Source organism: Pteronotus mesoamericanus, unplaced genomic scaffold, assembly GCF_021234165.1.
Source record: "Pteronotus mesoamericanus isolate MK-2021 breed Mesoamerican mustached bat unplaced genomic scaffold, CSHL_Meso_final scaffold_137, whole genome shotgun sequence".
Taxonomy (NCBI): domain Eukaryota; kingdom Metazoa; phylum Chordata; class Mammalia; order Chiroptera; family Mormoopidae; genus Pteronotus; species Pteronotus mesoamericanus.
In genome coordinates, this window is record NW_026555306.1 from 2,880,989 (window position 1) to 2,896,666 (window position 15,678).

The 15,678-nt window shown below is 49.9% G+C and overlaps 1 protein-coding gene across 1 annotated transcript in view; it reads right to left on the reverse strand.

The window, feature by feature from the left end:
- Positions 1–1,932: 1,932 nt before the first annotated feature.
- The window catches only part of LOC129082865 (optic atrophy 3 protein-like), a 36,861-nt gene continuing 23,115 nt past the window's right edge, over positions 1,933–15,678 (reverse strand). The window contains exon 2 of the mRNA XM_054588616.1: positions 1,933–5,494. Coding sequence (XP_054444591.1) covers positions 5,070–5,494 — 425 coding nt within the window. The 3' untranslated portion in view covers positions 1,933–5,069. The remainder of the gene's footprint in view (positions 5,495–15,678) is intronic.

Here is a 15,678-nt window from a genome sequence, read left to right on the forward strand (position 1 = left end):
AGGTGACTGACATTTAAACATGTAAGAATACATACACAATTTTTTATGAATAAATTCCATTTTGGGGGTCCCCCCATATGTTCCATTATATATTATATACAATGTAACGTAATGCACTAATTACGCACTGTTTATGATACACGCTTAGGGCGAATTGTGAATCACCATATAAATACTGTCTGTATGTGGTGGGCTGCATAAGCTATCCGTGGAGACTGAGGTGGAGACTGAGATCCGTGTGCAGCAGGTTAGGGCGGAGCCTCCCGGGCGCAGCTCCTGGGGGTGGGGACTGAAGGAAACAAGACTGGGCGGGGAGAAGCTGAAGTGAATGCAGTGGCCCGCGGTCCATCTGACGGGGCGCCTGGAGCTCGTAGGACCCTCCGCTTGTGCCAGCTGAGGCAAGGGGGCTGGCCTTTATTCTCCTCACCCCTTCACCCATCCCTTTCCCCTCACTTCCTCTATTCCAGGGGTTGGTAAACTCTTTATGTAAAGGGTTAGGCAGCAAATGTTTTCACCTTTGAAGGCTGTATGGTATCTATAGCATATATTCAATTCTGCTATTGAAAAAAGGATGAGTGGGGCTGTGGACGCTGGACTTGGCCTCGGTGCTTTAGCCCCCGAGTCCCTGCTCTGTTCTGACAACAGAACCTCTTGCTGTCCCGGAACAGGCCAATCCCACACCTGCTTCGGCGCCTTCATACGTATCAGCAGCCCTTCCTCACTCCCAGGCAGCTGCTTGCAGGGCGCATCTCAAACCGTCTTTCCTCCCTTGTTCCTCCCTGACCCCCTTGGTCTAAATCAGCCATCCTCATACTCCTGAACTTTGACACTGGGGTAGTTCTTTACTCCTCCTCCTCCTCCTTCATTTTCAAATTTTTAAAAATGAATTCGACTGAGTGCTGGCCTGCAAACCAAAGGGTTGTTGGTTCAATTCCCAATTAGGGCAGATGCCTGGGTTATGGGCCAGGTCCTCGGTTAGGGGTGCGCAAGAGGCAACCACACATTTATGTTTGTCTCCTTCTTTCTCTCTCTCCCTTTCCCTCTCTCTAAAAGGTAAATAAAATCTTTAAAAAATATATAAATAAAAATTGACTTGAGAGAGAGAACTATCAATTCGTTGCTCCACCCATCCATGTAGTCATTGGTTGATTCTTGAATGTGCCCCGACTGGGAACTGAACACACAACCTTGGTGCATTGGGACAACGCTCCAACCAACTGAGCCACCCGGCCAGGGCAGTTCTTTACTTTTTTGCTGTCCCTCTCTCGCACCAGATGTTAGCTCCATAATGTCTTCTTCTGGGCTGATACTCATCTGCTAGAATGGGGCCAGGCGTGCACTGGGTGCTCAGAAAACATCTGGTTAATGTGTGGGTAGACGATGCCCATTCATTCTCCTTCGGGTGTGCTTCTCCTCCGCTCTGTCGTTGGGGCTGGGGACCCAGCCTAGCCGCTCAGCATCAAGTGGCTTGAATAGGGATGACCGTAAGGGCCAAGGGATCAGGCAGGGGCTTTATGAAGTCCTATTTTCTCCTGGGTGGCTCTGTCCAGGCAAGGGCCTGCGCGATGGGGAAACCAACGTAGGGGACCATGTGGTGCACCAAGAGATGGCAGAGGCAGAGCCCTCAGACACAGTTTGAGGTTCTTGTGAGCCAGTGTGCCTGGGTTTCTGTTCTTTCCTCCCTAAAGTCTTGAGTACCTCGGGGGGAGGGGTCTGGATTCAGCCTGGTCCCTCATTCCCAAATAACCAGACGCCAGGCAGGTAACACTGGGGAAAAAAAATGTCTCCTGCGCAGGAGGGCTGAGGCTGTCTCAGTCACCACTGGGACCCCACCCGGCACGGAACAGGGCAGGGCACATAGCAGGCAAGGAGTGAGTTTCTTAAATGAAAGAATAAACAAAGGACATTTTTGCTAAGGCTAACAGGGGTCTTTCAAATATGAAAAAAATAAAGGGAGCAACTTGAAGACAACCAAGTTGAATTACAAATTTATTCTAACCCCTCTCCCCGAGTCACACATGCATACAGAATTTTTGCTAGTTGGGAATTCAGAGTGATGAACCTGAGCCGTCCATTGCCTGGCCTCGGGCCTTCTGAGAGGGGGCTCTTCACACTTCACGCCCCCTGATCCCATGCCCCACCCAGTGGGTGAAGCCGCTGCATCCCACAGGACTGGCCACGTGCCAGGACTCGTAGGGCCGAGTTTCCAGCCTCACAGACGTGAGTGCAGCACTGCCTCGGGGCCAGGATGGCGCAGGGGTTAGGGGCTCGGGCTCTGGCCCCGACTGCCCATCTTCATGATGTCCCACCTCTGTCTCCTTCCTGCTTGTGTGGCCTCGGGCATGTGACTTTCCCTCTGTATGCCTTAGTTTCTTCATAAACAAAACAGTTAATTGGGGTTGCACAAAGCATTTAGAACAATGCTCAGCACCTTTCCAGAGCTCAATGAATTCCACCTGACTGCTGTTTATTGACACGATGGGGTGGGGCGCTTGCAGTCACTGTCCCTGGCGGCCAGCAACCCGCGCTCCAGAGCTGTGACAGCGCCGTGAACCACTCAGGGGTAACAATGGGAACCAGGCGCTGAGCCCGCTCACCTGGCTTCTCCGTCCACCCGCCTTTCACGCAGTGGTATCTCTTGCCTTCATTTCACCTCATCATTGAATCATTGAACCTGCTCAGGTCACACCTACTTAAAAAAAAAAAAAATCCACCCAGGACCCATCTCCTTGGCTCCCTCTACACCAGCTTCTCCCCTTCTTCTACAAAGGATTAGACATTTCAGAACCTGTTCCCGGTTTTCTATCAGGTCTTGTGTCCAGGTCATTTTTAACCCCCCAGGGAAGTGAAGTAAGGAAGCGGCAGGGAGGGAATCCGCCTCTCCCATCGCCCAGGTGAGATGAATCTAAGCGCCGTCAATGACTGCGAAGATCTCAGGTGCCCCATGGCTGCTCTGATAGGGGACAGGCCATCCACTCCGAACACTGCCTCTGGGGTCTCTGTAGAGATTCCCCCCTTTCTCCCACTGATCTTCCTCCCTCGTCTTCCTCCTTGCTCTGCACCTGTACTCCGGCACCCTGCACCCAAATTAACCTGGGTTCCTCTCTGGTTCCCCCTGCCCTCTGTGCCCCTGACTCCCGCCCCTCACTGGCTTCACAACCTTGGGCAAGTCCCTGAGCCTGTTTCCCCTTCTGGGAGAGTTCATAGGATGACTCTCGATTCATTCACCCCATCCGATCTCTCTCAGCTTCTCTCCTAATTTAAATGAGCTTTGTATCCATTCTGGAAATCCATACAATGGTTCTCAAACACATCCTTAAAATGATTTCCTCCTTTAATTGGGAGACACCTACAGTCTGAAAAATGGAACAGGCTGGTGGGGCCCACACCCCTCCCTGCTTCTGTGGTGAGTTCTGGAAGAGAAACCAAGAAGTGAAGGCTAGTTCCTGGACTGTTCCTCTTATGTGGGGAAGTCCGAATGTTCCACGGGGTTGGCAGGAGTCCAAGCACACTCCTGGGCTGGGGGAGGTGTAGTGGGTTGAATGGTAACCCCCACCCCCAAAAAAGATGTTTACATCCTTACCCATTGAACTTGTGAATTGGAGTTTATTTGCAAAAAGGGTCTTGCCTAGCTCTGGCTGCTGTGGCTCAGCGGACTGAGTGCCAGCTTGCAAGTCAAAGGGTCTCCGGTTTAATTCCCCGCCTAAGGCACATGCCTCAGGACCCCAGTAGGGGGCGCACAAGAGGCAACACACATTGATGTTTCCATGTCTTCCTCTCTTCCCCTCTCTAAAGACAATTAAAATCTTTAAAAAAATAAAATAAAAAGGAGTCCTTCCTAGATTGAGGGTGGTCCTAAATCCAATAACTGAGTGTCTTTATAGGAACACCTGGAGACACCAGGAGCTGGAGGATGAGACAGGGAAGGATCCTTCTCCAGTAGAGTTTTTGGAGGGACTGTGACCCTGCTGACACTTGATTTTGGGTCGGTGGCCTCTAGATCTGGGAGAGAATAAATCCTTGTTGTTTTAAGCCACCAAGTTTGTGGTAATTTGTTACGGCAGCCCCAGGAAATTACTAAAGAAGGTAAGACCAACTAGGGGCCAAGACCAGTGAGGGGGCTCTTGGGGCTTGCGGAGGCAGGAGGTACCACTGCATGAAGAGGGGCTGCCGGACCGCGGGGCCGCGGCTCCAGGGCAGGTGGGCAAAAGCACACAGGTGAACCCATTTAAATGCAGCGTGGGAGATGCGATCATCGAATCCACGGCTGCAGCTGCCTGGAAGAGGCCACTGAAGGAGACATTAGGAAAGGCCGAGTCAGGAAAGGCCCAGGGACTCTGGGGACGAGTAGACTGAAAGAAAGGCTGAATTAGCCTTAGGCACGATAAATTTCTCCACCACATAAGGGGGGTTGGGAGGGCATCGTGTGAGACCAGCATAGCCATTCCCGTGGGTTGTGCCACAGACTGAAGGATGAGGGGGTTCTGTTGAAATATTCCTCCTGGGGACTGAAGAGAAGGTATCTCATGGATCAGGTTAAGAAAAGATATTCAGTGGATAGATGGCAAGCCTTCCTCTCCCCCTCAAAGAGAGGGGTGGTGCCCGACTACAGCCCACCTTAGAGGGCGAGAGGGACAGAGGCCCACTGAAAGACACTGCGTGTCTGACAATGAATGGTCTGTACCAACTGGTAAAAGGGGGTGTTCGGTGTAACGGACGAGTGTCCCAGGGAAAGGTAACACCGATCAGGTAAATGGGGAGCTTGACAGGTTGATTCGGCTCAAGTCCAACTTCTTTTCTTCTTCCGCCAGAAGGGTGGGCGTGCTGTCCTGCAGTCTGGGACCTTGTTCGGTCCGTGTGGTTTGGGACGGGGATGGAGAGGCGAGTACTGCGGGCTGTACCAATGAGCTACAGGTTGGAGGGGACAGTCCCAGTGGAACGTACCATTGGTCAGTAGCGGGTGACCAAAGACCAAGTTCATCAAGATTCCGGTGGTTTCCGCTGGGCCCGCACAGGCTGGGTATTGCGGAAAGGAGGCCACATTAGGGCACACAGGGCCATATCCAAGTTCAGGCTTCAGCAGCTGCCTGTTTCTCCGACGCAGACACTGCCTTGGGCGTGGACCGCGCACCCCCCTCCCTGACGTAGAGCTGGGCGCGCACCTCCTGCATCTGCGCCCGCAGCTCTTCCAGGGCGCTCGGTGCCACCGCCTGCTGCACCTGCGTCTGCAGCGCCTCGACAGCCAGCGCCAGGCGGCCCACCTCGTCCTGCATCGCGTCCCAGGCGGCGCGCTGCTCCTCCTCCTTGTGGCGCTGCTGCGCCTGGTGGCGCCAGTACTCCAGCACCAGGCAGCCACCGCCCACGATGAAGATGGTGGCCTCGCCCAGGAGTTCGGCGCCCAGCTCGGCGGCCGCCTCCTCGTTCAGCGGCTTGATGGCTGTGCCCCGGAAGCCCATGATGCGCATCTTGGTCCGCATCTCCACCCAGTGGTACACTGCAGGGGGAGAGAGGGGTCAGGCCGCGCTCCGGAGCCCCCGCCAGCCCCACCCCAGCACGCCTGTGTCCAGGTGGGAGCGACGGCAGCGCGGCACACAGGGCCGCCAGGGGGCGCTGTCGGTGAGCTGCTCCGGCCTCGCCTAGAGAAAGCCGAGTCACCCGGCGTGGGGTGATCCTGAGGGCGTCTTTTTAAATTGCCCAGTAGATTCTGGCTAACGGCCAGGAAATAGAAACCGTGCCCGGAGGGGAGGTCCTCAGACTGGGGGCTGCAACCCTGGAGGGTCACCAGGAGCCCCCAGAGCACCAAGCGCCTGGAAGGTGTAAAGGCTGTTGCCAGGCGGCAAGCTCCTTCTGCCCCTCCCTCAAGCCATAGCGGGCCAGCCCTGTCCTCCCCAGGAGAAAGGACGACCCCCTTTCTTTTCGAATTTTCCCAAAATGCAGTGTTAGGGCTGCGGCAGAGGGGGGCCTCCTGGATCCAAGGAAAGGGCAGCTGAAATGTGGGAATTGATGTTAAGTGACTGAAAGCGTGGTAACAACCAATCCTTTGTAGGGCTGGTGGCTCCTAATTTGTCCATCAGCCCCAAGGGGGGAACTAATAGTTGTGAGCTCTTCAAGGTGCGGTTTTGGAAACACACCCTAGAAGCTCAAGAGTTGACTAGTGCAGCTGGAACAGAAATTGCGTTGCCTGGCTGCTGCTTTTGTGAAGGAAAAATCTCAGCGCTCGAGTCCTAAAGCCCAAGACAGAATTGATGCTAAACCCTGACTTACTCCTGTAATAATTCATCCAAGGACACATGAAATGAATGGGGTGCCCTGCCTGGCTTATGTGGCGATTCATTTCCAATATATAATTTTACTTTTAATGTTTAATAATTACTCATGAAAATACACAATACACTAAATGCTTTATGTTAATTATGCACTAATAATTTTAAAGGTAATTCAATCCAGAAGAAAATATTTTAACATTTAGAACACACCTTAAAGTCACAGGAAATTAAGTAAAATTAAAATTTTACTTTCTGTAAGTATTTTGGTTGATGATGCATAATTCTGTCTGGAAGGGAACTGTAAGTTAGGTTCAGGGACAAAAAAGGAAGAATGTAAAATTTCTGACTGTAAAGAAGAGCTTGTTCTTTTTTTTTCTTTTTCAAGCTGGACACTGGCGGGCACCAAGTCACCAGCGTGGGTGGACTGCGTTAGATACTTCGGAGGAAGGATGCGCCAGCTGTTTGAAAATGTCAATATTTATGACACATGACAAATTATATCCTTTGCAACTATTTGAACTTTCAAAGAGAAGTTTTAGATGTCAACTTGAAAATGCACTAGAAGGTATATAATTTTTCAATTTTTAAAGGGGCAGGCAGCGCTCCACAGTAGCTGCTGCCTCCTTCTGCCGCTCCTGGGGCTGCGTGTGTGCCTGTTCCGTGCGGACCGGCACCTCTTTGGTGAAGCAGGGGCTGAGGGGACCCTGGTGCTCACCATGGCCACTGGGAAGCCCAAGGAAGGAGTCCAAACGGACAACAGCGGTCATGCTAATCTGAAGGTGGCGAGGCAGGATGGCTCTGTGGGGCAGTGTAAGACTGAGGTATATACCTCTTAGTGAACTAGCAACAGCGTACGTACTGCGAACGACAGGGTTCGTCAGTGAGACCGATGGGATTCTGGTCTTAGGGGAGGGCGGGTCACTGAAACAGACACAGCAGCGCACTTGGACGTGGAGGATGAAGATGGAGTTGATATGTCCAGCAGCAGACGGGGGTGCCCACTAAAAAGGGAGCCTCTGCTGGGGCCCGGAACTCTGCTCCTCCAGACCAAGAAGACATTCCCGCTAGGAAAGCTGCGATTTGGTCCCGCCACATCCTGAGTACCACAGGATCGTGTTCTCTGTTCTTTCATTTTCCCCTTCCCCCTTCCTTTCTTGTACATCAAATAACTTATGTATGTGCACAAGCATGTGCATTTTTTTAACTAAATGGTCAGTGGTATGTTTTGACCAACATCACGTGGAGATGGGCTGGGGCAAATACTGGTTTTCCTTTCCCATCACGGGCACGCTCATTCAGCTCTGATCTTTACGTTCCAGTAAGTTATGCGGCTCTCACTGTTGAACAAAAAAAAGGACCCCGGCATCATTCCTTGCATACCTTGTTCGACTGGAAAATTTTAATGTTTTTCATTTATCATCGTAAAACCAAGGATGATTTTATAACTTTTTGTATGTGCCTGTTACATGGAGGACGATCTGTCTTTAAGTGAGGAAAAATTACTCTAAAACGTTTGACAAGCGCTGCCTGGAGCTGGCAGTGAGCTCAGGCGAGCGTATCCGGGGCCCTCTCAGCAGCAGCCGCCGCTGCGGCCACTGCCATTACTAACTGTCCCACACGCAGTGGTGGTGTGGGACACCTGGCGTCCAGGCTATAGAGACCCCGCCCCACACCAAGGTCCTAGCGTCAGGCCAACCTCGTGTCTACCTGGGGCTCCGCACCTACAGCCTGGGCGATGACAGCCCCCTTTGCGCCACCTCTGTGAAACAGGGAGAGCACATGATCCAGTCCCGATGACCATCGACCAGCCCAGGGCCTACTGTCACCTGCTCCTTTATGTCAGGAGAACAGCAGCTGGAGAGCAGCAGGGAGCCCCAGACGGGCTTGTGCTGGCGCTCCTCGGCGAGCGACCAGCGCCTCTGTGTAGACGGGGCGTGGGGACCTGGGCCCGCGCGGGGGTCTGGGTGTGCGAATGGGAGTGAGCACATGCGGGGTGCGGCGCCCATCCAGAGCAAAGGCAACTGACTCAAAGGGTGGGGGCGAGGGGGGAGGGAGAGAGAGAGAGAGAGATAGAAGTTTCAGAGTAGGGGCCCATGCGATCTCTCTCAGGCCAGGGGCCAGACTTGTGGTTCAGGAAACAAGGTCTAGGTGGGAATGGAGGGCTGGGGGAAAGGGGTACCATGTGAGGCGCCAGGATGCAACCAGACTGAGGACTGTACCGCACTGATGTCCAACAGGCCCCTGGAGGTGTCCCAGGCACTTGGCATTCATGTCCAAACCTGGCCTCAGCTTCCCCACGTACTTTCTCCTCCCCCTCAGTCCGTCCTGTCACCAGGTCAGAGACCTGGGGCTCAGGTGTTCCCCTCCCCGGGAGCCTCTCAACCACAGGTCTAATCCTTTGTGCCTCCTGAATGTCTGTCTCTCCCATACCCTCTTCCCCAGTCCTGGGTCCAGGCTCCATCCCGGCCCTGACCAATGTCCCCTCCCTGGCTTCCCTATTCAGGGACCTTCAGTTCCTCCTGTCGCTGTGTATTCCCTCAGAGCAGCCACCACAGCTGGAATGGTTCTGTCATTTGGTCGCTTGTCTGTGCTCTGTCTCTCACACTGCGTATGGGAAAGTACATGCGGACGGAGCCCAGGGCAGCCGCAGTGAGCGCTGTGTCAGTGGGTCCCTGCCCCAGCCTCCTGCTCATCCCCGGTCCAGCTCAGCCCCTGCAACTACCATCCATGCAGCAGTCAGGGTCTGGTTAAGGGACAACCACCAAAACCAAAGAACTACCATGGTCTTCACTAACACTTTATGAAAATAAAGTACACAAACTACAGCGTTAAAAGTCAAAGTCCCCTGCTCCTGGCCCTGATCCTCAGACCCGCCTCACCACCCCCCGCCCCAAACCCTGCCCTAGTCAGCCTTTCCCCCCTCACATCGCCTCCCCAACGGCTGACCATGGGCGGACATCACTCATCTCTATTTGAGTTTTTCAGCTGGAAATCTGCTTGTATTTATTTGCACAAGTCCTCTCTGTGGATGAGTGCTGGCGCCCATGCGGCACCCCCGCCGCCTCCCCATTTGTGCGCGTGACTTGGATACACTTCTTAGTCCTCTATTATTCTTTTTTTAGAGTCACAACAATAGAAATGCTTTTTACTGACTCAATTGTAATGATGTCATAATACTGGAAACATGGACGGGATGATGCTAAGTCCTCATCTACAGCACCATGAAATAATGTCATAATTTAATACATCAAGAAACAGTAGAAGTTTGTTACTTAGGAACAGAAAAGAAAGTACCCAAGTAAATAGCTTAAAATAGGTCCAAGGTGCTTACTTGTGGGGAAGAGGATAGGGGTGGGGAAAAACAGGCAGAGGCATCCTTTTTCACAAGCCTTTAGGTATTACATTATTTTTAATTGTATTATTACTTTAATAAGTAACTTAAAATTTAAGAGAGAAAGCTCATACAGTAAATGTACTCCAGTTAACAACAGATCCAACACTATAGAAAAAAATAATGATTCGGGAAAATCAGTTCATGTAATTCTCCCAATACTTGGCGTGAAAGATGATAAGCAAAAAGAGCAGAGGCCTGGAAGCAGCCTGCAGGGCAGGAGCCGCGGAAGGAACGCTCAGAGCAGAGGCAGCAGACGCTATCAGCAGAGACATCACTGCGGGAGGACCTGCCTGGACCGCTAAAGGCTCCGGTAGACCCGGGACGGGACAGACCAGCCGTCAGGGAAATAAAAGAAATCCACGCGGAGGGCACCCATCCTCCCTTCCATGGCGCTGAATGCCAGCAGAGAGCGGGAAGCTGTAAAACCCTGCCTGGCCGGGTGGGGATGCGGGTGGGGATGCGTGGGAGAATGCGGGGCGACAGACAAAAGGGCAGAGAGAAGGAAGCAAGCAAGCCAACCAACCACCAGGATGACACCTGCAGCCTGAGAGTACGAGGTAGTGACCCAAATATTCCGTATCAATCGGGACATGCCCCAAAAGGCAAGTATTCAGAAAGTATTGTGGCCATTCCCATCCTTACAAATGAATGTGTAAATAAATTACTCACAGAACTCCAGCCTCTTGAGAGAGTAATAAAGGAGACTGTGGTTAAGTAATGTAAATGATTAAACAAGTTATACAAGTTCCACAACTAATTAGTGAATAAGAAAATATAATGTGCAAACAAGATATTAAATAAACTTACTGAGATCTCAGATCCAGACTGACAAGCAATTTTTTAACACGTGAAGAAATGCAAATGCCTAATAAGCTTATGAAGGAAAGAAGAGTTCAATGTCACTAGCAATTAAATTGCTAAAACCATAATTAATGATTATGACTTATCAAGTTGACAAGGATTAAACAATGATAACAGCCTTTGCAAGGAGTTGAGGAAAGATTCATTATATGTTGGTGATGGAGACTGTAAATTTGGAGTCAGAGGAGCACAATTTGGAAATGCACATTTCAAAGCACTAACAATATACACATTATGACCCCCAATTTTACCTCTTGGGATTTATCTTGTGGAAAATAAATGGCTTACTGCACAAGGATACATGCAAAAGGATGTTCACAGCATTGGTTTTTACAATAGTAAAAAACTGTGCAACAATCTCAATGTCCATAAAAAGGGAGTTCTTTGAGACATTCTGAACAGATTGATTTACCATTGAGGTGCTGCGATGGAAAGTTTATGGTTGCAGTAATTAAAAACTAGAATTCCCATTTCTTATAAATTGTATTTATTTGCCCTGGCTGGTGTGGCTCAGTGGATTGAGTACCAGCCTGGGAACTGAAAGGTCACCGGTTCGATTCCCAGTAGAGGCACATGCCTGGGTTGCCAGCCAGGTTCTTCGCTGGGGACATGTGAGAGGCAACTGATTGATGTATTTCCCACACTTCCATGTTTCTCTCCTTCTCTCTCCCTCCCTTCCCCTCTCTCTGAAAGTAAAATCTTGTAAAAAATTGTATTGACTGATGGGAGAGAGAAAGAAACTGATTTCTTGTTCCACTTAGTTATGCCTTCATTCATTGGTCAATTCTTATATATGCCCCGACCAGGTATTGAACCCAAAACCTTGGCCTATTGGGATGACGCTCTAACCAACTGAGTTACCCGGCCAGGAGAGAATTCCCATTTCTTCATCATTAAAAAAAGAGGAAGCACCCTGACTGATGTGGCTCGTAGGCTGGGCATCGCCCTGCACTGCTTTGATTCCTGGTCAGGGCACATGGCTGGGCTGCGGGTTTGGTCCCCAGTTGCGGGTGTCCAAGAGGCAGCTGATCGATGTTTCTCTTGCATGTTGATGTTTCTCTCCCTCTTTCTCCTTATCTTTCCCACTCTCTAAAAATAATAAAAAAAATATTTCAAAAAAAAAAAAAAAAAGAGGAAGTGTACTCTTTCTCTAGCACACCCAGCGACTTCTTTCTTCAGATGTGTATCTTTGCTTTCTTTCTTCTAAGCTCTAAAAGTTCCCATGAGACTTGCGTCCAGGCGAGCAGTGGGCAGCAGCAGCTCCGTCCGGGCTTGCCCCTGAACCTGTCTCTAAGGGCTCTTCTTTTGACTCTGCAACTTGTTTCCTGAGTCCATGCAGCCCAGCTCACTCTCTTCTGCTTCCGTGGCTTTCTAAAAGGCCAGGGCAGCTCTTTGGAGCAGCCTGTTTGATTCTTCCCTCTGAGCGTACTTTTGGTTTGCTTGGTAACAAGCTTCCTCTCGCACTGCTTTGGAGCGGAGACAGCAGCACAGGAGTTGGGGATTCCACTTCCATGGTCACAGGTCGTTCTGAATGTCGACTTGCTTGTAGGCACCAAACTTGCCATCTTAGATGAGCTCCGGCCTCTAATTCCTGTGCAGCTGCTCCAGGAAGCTGTTGTAGAAGCTCTCTGCCTGCTCCGTGGCCACGGCCACGTGGAAGGAGGGCTTGTTGCCCTGGAGGACACCCCGGGGAGTGAACTGGCTGACACACAGCACGTCGTACTGTTTGTCCATCACACTCTTCGACTGGTGCTTCCCATTCTCATCTTCAAACACAGTAAGTTTAAAATCTTTCGGACCAGGTGTTCCAGCTCCTTCTCTGTATCTTCCACAGGAATCCCCAGCCACACTCAGATGCCCTGTCCAATGGCACTTACCTGCTCTCCTCCAACTTTGACACTGGCCTGGGTGACATGCACCACAGCTTTCATGGAGGTGGCAGGTGGCTCTGTTCACTTTCTCCCTCAGCTCCCACCACGCCAGGGAAGAAACTAGTGCCCCTGACTCCCCCCGCCCCATCCCTAGGCGGGACCGCCAGACCGCCAGACCATCACATTATGGGGATTTATCTTTTAAGATTTTATTTATTTATTTTTAGAGAGATGGGAAGGAAGGAGAAAGAGAAGGGGAGAAACATCCATGTACAAGAGATAACATTGATCAGTTGCCTCTCACATGCCCTCAACCAGGGTCCTGGCCCGCAACCCAGGCATGTGCCCTGACTGGGAATCAAACGAGCGACCTTTGGGTTTGGAGGCCAGCACTCAATCCACTGAGCCACACCAGCCAGGGCACGTTATGGGGATTTAATACACAGGCTGTTCGGTGGCTATAATGAGGCCTCTCATACTTTGTGCACCAGCCCAGTCAGAAAAACGAAAACAGCAGCATATACAAGGTGACATTCATGGAAACACTGTTCAGTGTGACTGATGTGACTAAGTGAGAGCGCAGTCCCTCTGTAGTGTTGTGTCACGAAGGGGGATACCTGGAGGACAGCATTCTCCATATCAACACTAGGTGGCTTCTCTATTCTTATGTCCCATCAAGCCACTTTAAATGCCACCAGTTTGCTCTCAGCTGGACAATGATTTTCTAGAATGAGTTGGTCTTCACTCACACGGTATCTCTAAAATATAATTTTTTGCTGGCTGTTTATCATTTATTTTCCACTTGTGCAAGGTATGCAGTAGTTGACATCATGAGGGCTCGCGTGTGGCTTGGGTAGGAAAGAGCAGAGCTCTCTCAACTTCCTTTTTGGGGTTTTGCTATTTTGATTTAAAAAACCCCAACTGCTTCTGCTTGCTGCAGCCTGCCCAGTCTACAGGGTAGGGTGGGGAGGGGGAACGAGGGTAGAGATGGCGGGGGTGGGAGGTAGGCGCTGCTGGTGGCCACTCAGGAGGGGGCCTGGTGTTGGCTTTGCTGGGCTGGCAGCCAGGCTGTTTCCTGGTGGCTTCCTGAGCCAGGTCACAGGCGACCATGCTGCCTGGGGAGATTCCGAGTGCTCTGGAGACTCCAACACCATGATCGAGAGAGTGGATTTTCTGGAAAAGCATCTTGCCCAGCAGGGACTGAGGTCCCGCCTTGGGGAGACCAGGGTGGCGGAAGATGGCTTCCCCCCAGGTACTCGGCACTTCCTAAATTGCAGATTTTGTCTGTGGGTAGTGAAGTCAATTTAGCTGCACAGGTCAGCATTAAAAACATGATTGAGATAGAACAGAACAGCCTGGAAATCAGAGCCGTGGTTGTCCTTGGGAAGTGCAAAGTGCCCCAGCTCACTGTTTATTTTCAGTGCACCCCTTTGTGCTGACTCCCAGGTAACTTCTAGAAGACTCAGGGTGGCTTTTAGCAAGTTTTGTGTGTGTGCGTTTAACTTGTCAGCTGAGGAATGATGTACCAAAAAATGCACCAGTCTTAAGTTCAGCTCCATGACTGTTTACATTTGTATATGCCAGTGGCGCTCAACAGGGGACAATTTTGCTCCCTGCCAGTAGCACCCCTCAAGTTTTGACAACCAAAATGTCTTCTGACATTGCCAATGTCTCCGGGTTGGAGAGGTGTGGGGCCATTTTCCATATGGTCATGCAATTGCGCCATTTATTGAAATGACCGTCCTCTCCATGCGGAGGTGGAGTGGTACCTTTGTTGGAAATCAACATATATGTGTTGGTCAAGCTTTGGACAGTCTATTCTGTACGTTGGTCTACTTGTCAGTCCTTGCACCAACACTACACTGGCCTAATTATTTTGGTTCTACAGTCTTGAAATCTGAAAGTGTAAGTCTTCAAGTTTTGTTCTTTTTTAAAACTTTCTATTCTAGGACCTCGGCATTTCCAAATAAATTTTAGAATCCACTTGTTCCTAACAACAAAAACCTTGTTAGGGTCTTTAATGGGATTGCACTGAATCTACAGTTAGATTTGGAGAGTCTTAATAACTTAACACTATTTAGTCTCCGATCCATGAATAGGGTAATAGAGCTTCATTTTTTATAGGCATTCTTTCTCTCAGCGATGTTTTGTGGTTTCAGAGTACTTGCATATTTTTTATTGAATTTATTCCTAGATGTCTGAGGGATTTTGATGCTGTTGTGAATGGCTTTAAAATTTTATTTTCCAACTGTTTGTTGGTAGCACATAAAAATACAACTGATTTTTTTGTACATTGATCTTGTATCTAGCAACCTTGCTGAAAATCATTTACAGGGTGGTGTGAAAGTAGGTTTACAGTAGTTTGCATGGAAAATAATACAATAATAAATAATAATACAAAAATAAACTGTTTTGCATACTCACAGCTGTAAACCTACTTTTGTACTACCCTGTATTCTTAAAAAGATTTTTTATTTATTTTTAGAGAGAGGGGAAGGGAGGGAGAAAGAGAGGGGAAGAAAATCAATGAGTGGTTACCTCTCATGCACCCCGCCACTGGGGACCTGGCCCACAGCCCAGGCAGGTGCCCCAGCTGGGAATCTAGCCAGCAACCCTTTGGTTCACAGGCCGGCACTCAATCCACTGGGCCACACCAGATGGGGCTGTATTTATTTTCATAGTTTGTTTTTAGGCTCTTCTGGCTTATTTATGCATACAGTCATGTTATCAGTCAATAATAATCACCCTCAATTTAATTCTTTCTCAATCTTTACGCTTTTAATTAGTTGATTATTATTTTTGCCTTATCTCACTAGCTTACAAGCTCCAATATTATGCTGCTTAGAAAAGGTCACTTATTCCAAACACTGAAGGAATGTGTTCACCTTAACTTTACATACAAACATGATGTTAACTGAACTCTTTTGTTAAGACATCCTTTGTAGTATTAAAGAGGTTCCTTTTTAATTTTTTTACCCTCACCTTAGGATATTTTTTCATTGCTTTAGAGACAGAGGAAGGGAGGTAAGGAGACAGGGAGGAAGGGAGGGAGCGAGGGAAGGGGAGAGAAAGGGAGAGAAACAGCGACGTGAGAGAGGAACACTGATTGGGTGCCTTCGCATACATGCCCCGGTTAGGGACTGAACTCACAACCTGGGTACGTGCCCTGACTGGGACTCAAACCCGGGACCTTTCGGTCCACAGGACAATGCCCCGACCAACTGTGCCATACTGACCAGGGCAAGGAGTTCCTTTGTATTCCAAGTTTTTGGAGAGTTTTTTATCA